The 8,639-nt window shown below is 33.1% G+C and overlaps 1 protein-coding gene across 1 annotated transcript; it reads left to right on the top strand.

The window, feature by feature from the left end:
• The first annotated feature begins 547 nt into the window (after positions 1-547).
• LOC129907001 (maltase A1-like) lies at positions 548-3,587 on the top strand. The gene is made up of 6 exons (XM_055983038.1): positions 548-641; positions 714-1,744; positions 1,862-2,009; positions 2,936-3,131; positions 3,189-3,332; positions 3,394-3,587. The coding sequence occupies exons 2-6, from the start codon at positions 791-793 to the stop codon at positions 3,461-3,463; spliced, it is 1,512 nt and encodes a 503-aa protein (XP_055839013.1). The 5' UTR covers positions 548-641; positions 714-790; the 3' UTR covers positions 3,464-3,587.
• The last annotated feature ends 5,052 nt before the right edge of the window (positions 3,588-8,639 follow it).

Here is an 8,639-nt window from a genome sequence, read left to right as displayed (position 1 = left end):
CAGAACGTGAAAGTCTCTAAAACTAATTTTGAATGAAATTCTTTTTGATGTTTACTCCGAAATATATATGTTTTTTCGTAATATGTTGCTCTTTAATCCAAATCGGAAGCGCAAACTGCAATTTTCTTAAAGAAACCTGTTGACCACATAGATTTTGAGATATCAAAAATTTCTATTTCCAATATCTTTGAAAAAAATATTATTAAAAAAAAAAGTAAATTAATGTTTTGCAAAAATTTAACGGTGATGTAATTGGACGTCAAAATACTATAAAAAATTATCTAAAGAATTCGGAATTGGACTAAAATCCGAAAAAAAAATTATCACAACCCTCATCGTCAGCTAAGGCTTTTACTCAAACAAACCCAAACAGCCGTTTCAGAATTTGGAGGGGGCTCGAGCATCTGTGTTGCCTCTAAATCGCTAAGATTTACGAATAAGTTTCAGTTAATCATGTACATTATGGTGAAATCAGCTAAATAAAAACATGATCTTGAAGGCTTGGGGGGGGCTTGAGCCCCCTGAGCCCCCCCTTCAATACGCCACTGGTGTCAAAGATTGGTGGGAAAATGGAAATTTTTATCAAATTTATCCACGCTCATTTAAGGACAGTGATGGAGATGGAATTGGTGATTTAAACGGTATTACATTTAATTTTTTTTTTATTCATATACTTGTATAGCATTTTTACTTAAAAATTTCTTAATGTCAAGGTGTCACTGAAAAACTTCAGTACCTTAAGGATATTGGAATCAACGCAGCTTGGCTTTCACCTATATTTCAATCTCCAATGGAAGATTTCGGTTACGATATTTCTGATTATTATAAAATTCAGGAAGAATATGGCACAGTTGATGATTTTGAAAAACTTTTAAACAAAGCTAAGGAAATTGGAATCCGAATTATTCTAGATTTCGTTCCAAACCACACTAGTGATAAGCATAAGTGGTTTCAACTTTCCGTTGCTGGACATCCGTACTATAGTGATTTTTACATTTGGGAAAATGGAACAATTAATGCTGAAACTGGAGAACGTCAACCACCAAACAATTGGCTTGGCACGTTCCGTTATAGTGCCTGGGAGTGGAATGATCAGCGTCAACAATATTACTTGCATCAATGCGGTGTAATGCAACCTGATTTAAACTATCGCAACCCTGCTGTTGTTGAAGAAATGAAAAAGATTATGCGGTATTGGCTAGGAAAGGGTGTAAGTGGTTTCCGTATAGATGCAGTACCATTTTTGTTTGAATACATTGATGAAAATGGTAAATTTCCTGATGAACCAGTGACAACGGATCCAAAATGTCCCGATCCTGATGATTATTGTCATCTCCAACATATTTACACTAACAATCAGCCCGAGACGTTTGATATGGTTTACCAATGGCGCGAATTGGTCGATAATTGGAAAAAGGAACACGGTGGCGAAACAAAAGTCCTTCTGACGGAGGCGTATACAAGTTTTGATAATTTGATGAAACTGTATGGCGACGGAGTTCGTAATGGATCGCATGTACCATTTAATTTTGAATTTTTGAGCACAATGAACGCAAATAGCACAGCAAAAGACTTCCGTTATCAAATCAACAGGTGGCTTCAAACAATGCCAAAAGGAGTTCACGCTAATTGGGTTTTGGGTAACCACGACAATAAAAGATTAGCCTCTCGCTTTGGACCAGCTCGAACAGACTTGTTGAATATTTTATTGCAGACTTTGCCAGGAATTGCTGTTACTTATAATGTAAGAGGATTTATTTTGTATACTATTTAACTTCAGAATTTCTAGATCAATTGATACAAAGTTTTGTTTGTTTCTAAATTCAAATCATATTATACTAAAATAGTTTTTCTTACTAAGGGTGAAGAAATTGGCATGACTGATGGACCAATTTCTTGGGAAGATACCGTTGACCCACAAGGACGCAATGCAAACCCGGATAATTACAACAGTTATTCTCGTGATCCAGCTCGCACACCTTTCCAATGGAATTCATCAAAGAATGCAGGTATGTGAATGTTATGTTCCTTGATTTGATGTGCTTGATAGAGCTCGTTTTTTCGAATCATACCCCAAAATGCCCTTATTTCATTCCGAGACACCCTGTATCAAGTTAGTATCGACCGAATATGTAGTTTTAATAGCCACAATTAACTCGTTTTAGTTTCAAACTTTTGTGATATAGTTTTTTTTAACAATTTGTTAACAATCGCGCTGCTAGCTAGATACGACTATAGGTTGGCTATTAAACTAGTTCAAACTATTTGATATTCCCTGAACCTTCCAATATACCAAACAACCATTCTAATGTTGTTTAAATGTCGGTACAACTCACAGAAAAAATATTTTTCATCATTTTAATAAAATTTGTGAACTTAATTTTGACCCACTTCCACAAATCGTATCCAACTGAAATTTTGTATACATATATAGTTCGGAAGAAAACACAATATTTTGGTGGCCCGGACCCTGGGGAGGGGTATTGGGGGGTCGAAATACTCCAAATCAATTTCCTTATTCCAATAATGAGATCGAAATCAAACTTTGTACATGTATGTAGCTCAGATGACTTCACAATATTTTAGTGGTCCGGACCCTCTTGGATCGACATTGAGGGTTGAAACACCCCAAATCAATTTTAGCTTATTTCCAATTATCTCAGATAAGACTAAAAAGTAAAAAATAAAAAATGTAGTTTAAAAAACTACTTTTTTAATCTAACCATTTCCAATAAGTCAATCAAATTATTTTATAGTTCTTAGTGCGTGATAAAAGCGTATTTTTAATTTTTTAAACTACATATTTTACTATAAAATATTGTTGTCTTAAAACGTATAGTATATTATGAATAATAACTCTACTAGAAATTGAATTTTACTTATGTATTTTATCAGTGTATAATACTGTACGAGCGCCATTAATGTCAAATTTCAGGTTTCAGTAGTGCACCCAAAACATGGCTACCAACAAATGATGATTACATAACCAAGAATGTTGAAAATCAGCTTTCTGCACCTCGCAGTCATTTGAAGATTTTCGCAAAGACATTGAACTTGAGGCATGTTCCAGCATTTGAAGAAGGCGATTTTAAAATTAAGGCTCCAACAAATGGAATCTTGGTTTATAAGAGGTTGATTTCTTGAAATTATAATGTTTTCTGTCAATTTAATACATATATTTATTTTAGAGAAAAAACTGACAGTGATTGCTATGTTATTGTCTTGAACCTTGGAAAGCAGGATAACAAAATTAATTTAAACGATTTCTTCAATATTGGTGGCGGAAATGTTGAAGTTGTTACAGCATCAATACAATCAACATTGCAGGACGGGTAAGGTTTTTCATAAATTTTACAACATTATAGTATTATTTATTTTTATATGATTTTTCAGAGAAATTGTCGATTCACAGGATATAAACATTGAAGGATCTGTTGGTGCTATCTTTAAAGTTATTAAATAATACAACTAAGCAAAAAATCAAATTATCAAAAAAATGAAAAAAAATTAAATTAAAGTTTTTTTTTAGTATTTTGTAGTATATTTGAAAAATAAACTGAATTTTAGAAGCTGAAAAATTTAAAATTTGTGACTTTTATTTGAAAAAATTTTATTTTTGTAGTTCTGCATTATTTGCACGTTGTCCAAATGCACTGAGGCGTATTTATAAGTGCTTAGGTATTTTGAAACATTTTGAGGTATGTTTTGTAATCGGCTTAAACTACTTCGATTATTTGTTTAAACTGATACGTGATACAAGCAAACAAAACCTGCATTTTTCTTATTTGTATTTCATTATGGTTCGCATAATGTAGTAGTGTTTAAACCGGCACTGCGTTAAGGCGAAAAACAAGGATGTTTGCAGCACTAGCACCTTCGTTGAGCCTCTTCGCTGCAAGTTTGACGTTCATTTCTTTTGTGTGTAAATTAAAACGTTTTCCGTTTAATTTATTAGCAGAATGAAGACCTATTTCAAATGCTTTCGAAAATTTTTCCGTCAATAGCACCTGTAATAAAAAGGTAAGTAAGTGAAAATGACGATGACGACGCACGCTGTAATTATTGCTTTCTCTTTGTAGGCGAAAGTTCGAATAAACATCCTAAAAATACTGCTTTTAGTTACATCAAGTTTTGTTAAGATGCTATCTGCGATAAGGCTCTTGTGGACATTCACCTGGAGAATCATCGTCGTTTTGAGGAGGTCTTTTTCGCTTTTCCATGTCTGAAAACATGGTTCGTAGTCGATGTTGTACGGCTTACCGTTGGATTTAATGTTGTTGGTAATCATTTAACTTTGCTGAGTATTTGTTGAAAATGTTGATGACTATAAAGCAGCGACCCGTTTTATTCCCCATTATCACAATTAAAAATTCCATCTAATTGCCTACAATTTACAAGTAGGATTTCCAAGTCACCAAAGTTCATAAGAATTTTCAAAATTTTCCTTCAACAGATACACAAAGAATAAAAAATTTAAAAATTCTAAAAGGCACGCACAAAGAGGATGAGTTCAGCATTTAACTCAGTCATGTGGCTAAAAAAAAAGTCCATTTAAAAAAGGACACGTGCAAAGGAACAAATCAAAAGAATCCCAAAAAAAAAAGCAACATTCACATACATATCCAATTTAATTGGATCCTTAAATATTGTCGAAAATCAGGTTTTTTCTTTTCTTCTTTTTGAATTGACAATTTCTTGGTATTTTTCTTATTGCAAATGTTGTCATGTGTATGTGTATTTGGTATCACATACTTTTACTTTCTTTCTGTCTATGAATGTCCAATTTGGTATTCCTTACATTCCTTAGTTTTCTATTTCATGCTTAGAATTTCAAAAAGAAATATCTTTTGAAGAATTTAATTTAAAACTTAAAAAATCTTTACTTTTAAAAAGACATAATTTAGTTGCGTAGGATCCCTTAAAAAAATTAAAACGAGCTTAGTGTATAGGAGATTCGCATGTATATCCTTCAAATTTAATTTATTGTCCTCCTGAATCAAGTATATTTCCCATTCTCCAAATATGACTTTTCGTATTGAGAATCGTTTAAAATTCAATCAATCAAATGAATCCTACGCAAATTATACGCCACTTTGCATCTGGACAGGACATCCATATCCTGATGGTTTCTGAACAACAAAAAACAACAACAAAGTAACTAAATCAAATTTTTGTTCACATATCCCAAGACTCTTTATTCAAGTGCTCCTCTGTTGAAACTCAAACCCCGCAGCAAGCAGATCATAAACACACTCTAGTTACAACATCAGACAACAGAAAAATCGGATGACAAATGATGCCACGTCCACGTTCTGCTTGGCTGCTGCTCCACCAACAACTCAGTTGCCCTTGCCAGGACGAATTAAATACATTATGCATGCTCAGACTAGAATTCGAGAGAGCTGGAAAGGATGCTAATCTGAATTTGGACACCCTCTGACAAGATGCCAAATCCCAAATGAAAAGTGAAAAGATGTTGCGCCCTCAATTTTGATGTGTTGTAGAGTTCTTGGAGAGCCAAGGGTGATGGGTTTGGCCATATCCCATCCATCCGTCGGGCATTTTAAGAGGCACATCCATATAAACAGGGCGAATGTTGGGTTGTTTGTCAGTGTCCACCTTTTTTTGACTTGAAAAATACATTTTTTCTCTGATTTTTAGGAAAGAAGGAGAGGTTATGTTGGAAATGTTCCAAGATGATTGATTAGCTTCATGTAAATTTATTGATATGTCTTGGTTAAGGGCTAGGAAAATGTAAATGTTAGTTCGTTTACATAAATCTACTTACCGACGACATCTTGGATTACATAATTATACAAGTGGAATTTTAAGTGACCTCTTGGGACTTTAAATGAAAAAGCAATCTAATATTCGTTCCAGGTCTTTTATCAAACAATTATACAAGGATGTAGGACTTTTTGGCAGGCGTTAAACATCAGGAGAAGTAATTTTCGTCTTAACATTTGATGTTTTAGAAGTTGTGGGTGAACAAATCTAGAACTTCCACTTTTTTTTGCACGTTCCATGGAAATGATTCAGATTATCTTGAAATTTAGGATTAACCCTTTCGTTACTGTAATTTCCTGTGTTTTGCTAGAGAATCACAAACCAGTTGAAGAAGACAAATAAACTTTGTACAAAATCTTTCATAAATTAAAAAAAAAATATTTATCAATTTTATTATAAAAATATATTCTTTATTGTTTCTTTTTTTTAATTATAAACTTTTTTTTTCAAAAATAATACATTAATCAACATTTTTTATATTATCAGTGGTAGAAGATCCAGAAGAAATTTTTTTAACAATACTCTGCATATGATCCTGTTTTTGTTGAAGTTTTGTTATGCGTGTTTTTAGCCTTGATATAATGCCAACTGCCATATCTTCGTGATACGTCATTTGATCTCGTTCAAAGTTGCTGAGGTCACGTTCAATTCGAGTATAATTTGACATTTTGTTGAAGAGTGCTTGAGTTCGATCTTTGAACATAACAAGTTTTTCTTCCATCTCATCAATTTCGTCAACTGTTTTGATTGATTTTTCCTTAGAAAGACAATCTTCGGCCTCACGTACCAGTTTTTTTAAGAACGCTTGGTGAGAAAAACGTTCGGTTTGGGTGTAGACTTTTTCCTCTTCTTGGTTATGTTGTTGTGGTTCTTGAGACTCGGTGTTGCCCATTTTTTTAAAATTTTTTTTTGTTATATAAAATTAAATAAATAAAAGTTTAAAAAAAAACGTATAACCGTTAAGATTCTTAGTGAATGACTGAATATTCGCAACCAAGAACTGCTTTCTTTTATAGTGTGCAAAACTCAAAAATCATAATTACTTTTTAATTACCTTTCAAATCTCTTTATAAATTTGTGTATTTCAATATTCTATTGAAAATGTATGCAATAAAATTGTGTACCTTTTTACCTGATAAACTACCTACATTTGATTTTGTATTTTGAAACAGAATTGATAGCGGTACTTGGGCGGGGAAACCCTGATACAAATTGTGTTATCTACATTAAACAGGATGCCATAAAAAAATTTTAACAGGAATTTTTGTGTCATTTAGGTAACAAAGTACCTACTTCGCAATGCAGGACTCAAAGGTAACATAGGTAGGTATAGGAATAGATGTCTTTAAATCGTTCATCAGTTACACTGCTTTTCCATTATTCTACTTGTAGGTATATATAGAATTGAGGATCAACCCTTCTAGATGTAATTCTTTTATTTAATTCGTAAAGGAGTGCTTAACTAATGTTTAACACTTTTATAACACATTTATTTCGTATTTGTCAAGAACTCTTCCGGCAGCTAGAACAAATATGCTATTGAAATGGAGAGAAAAACCTTATGAAGAATCAGAGAGCATGGAGGACGATTGTTATTGGTTTGCAATAAAACGCATCTTTCAATTCCTGACTGTTTTTCCAATGCAGTTATACCGTGGCATCTTTTGTACTTAATTTTCTATACACTAGGTTTGCACAAGTTTGTGTGATAGCTAAAGAAGACTGGTTTGATGTTAGCTTAAGAAAGTAAGGCTATAAATTTTTTATATAAAACTGGAATATGAAGAATTTTGCGCCAATTTTTGCTTTTAGCTTTGGTGAAAAGCGGAGACTTTTTCTTTGCTTGTTTGCTCTTAAAGATTAGATCCAAGCTAGGCAAAAAATAATTGAAGGTATGCCCTTTTTTTTGCGACTTGAATTTCGTGAGAAATGATCTCGTTTGTTTTTAAAATCTTTGTTTCGCCTTTCGTGCTTCTCGTGCTACCTTCAAAAGCTGGCAAATTGGCGGTAATAGGTAATGCATTTTATTATCTTTGGGCCATGAAATGGATATTTTTTTTGGCTTGATGTCGTCTCCGATATTGCATTACACATTGATCACTATAAATTTTGTCCGCTTTCGGACAACACTCTGCTTTGATATCAAAGAACAATTTCCGAGCGCTTCATCTACAATTATTTCCAAAATACCACTCTACCAATGAAATTAATCTTTTTGCAGTTAGATGAAGAGTGTTGTTCCTGTATGAAATCGGGATTTGGGATGGATTTGACTTATTTTTACGGCCAGTAAGCTGATTTATTTCTTTGGAAACCATAATTGAAGGTTTCAAGTTCCGAAGTTTAGTTTTGATTTGCTTATTGAGATCGATTCGAATTCTATCTCTCAGGATTTTGCTTAGGCAAGATATTCGAGCAGAGAGTTCGTTTGAAGTATTTGTGAGTTCAAACGATTTCCATTGCTATAGGAGGGAGATGCGTTTTGTACCAGCCTTTTTTTATTTCTGTTTCCTTTTCACAAGAATTAAGGAGTCAGTGCTGATGTTTTTGAAAAAGCTTTTGATTTTTTGAACAGAAGAATGGTTTATCATTATAGAATCAACATAAAGTACATCATCCTCTTATACAGAGCTTTCGATGGCTTTAGATTACGTACTTGACCTGTCTTGCTCCAATAGCAACATATTACTTTTAGGAGACTTCAATTTACCTCACATTGATTGGGTCCTTTCCGATGATGAAACATATCAAGAAGCTTCTCTCACATCTTCACAAAATGAGCTTGCTTTATTAGACAAAATTTTGTATACAGACTTACAGCAGATAAGCTGTATTAAAAACTATAAAAATCG

This window comes from Episyrphus balteatus, chromosome 1, assembly GCF_945859705.1.
Source record: "Episyrphus balteatus chromosome 1, idEpiBalt1.1, whole genome shotgun sequence".
Lineage (NCBI taxonomy): Eukaryota > Metazoa > Arthropoda > Insecta > Diptera > Syrphidae > Episyrphus > Episyrphus balteatus.
The sequence above is the reverse complement of the archived record's forward strand: the minus strand, read 5'-3'. Positions and strand labels throughout refer to the sequence as shown.

What these genes read in the sequence shown, in the direction of transcription:
- LOC129907001 (XM_055983038.1), top strand. Translation starts at nt 791, where the DNA reads ATGGAAGATTTCGGTTACGATATTTCTGATTATTATAAAATTCAGGAA. An exon ending in GAATTCATCAAAGAATGCAG is followed by an intron (nt 2,010 to 2,935) that starts GTATGTGAATGT and finishes GTCAAATTTCAG; the next exon opens with GTTTCAGTAGTGCACCCAAA. An exon ending in CAATCAACATTGCAGGACGG is followed by an intron (nt 3,333 to 3,393) that starts GTAAGGTTTTTC and finishes ATGATTTTTCAG; the next exon opens with AGAAATTGTCGATTCACAGG.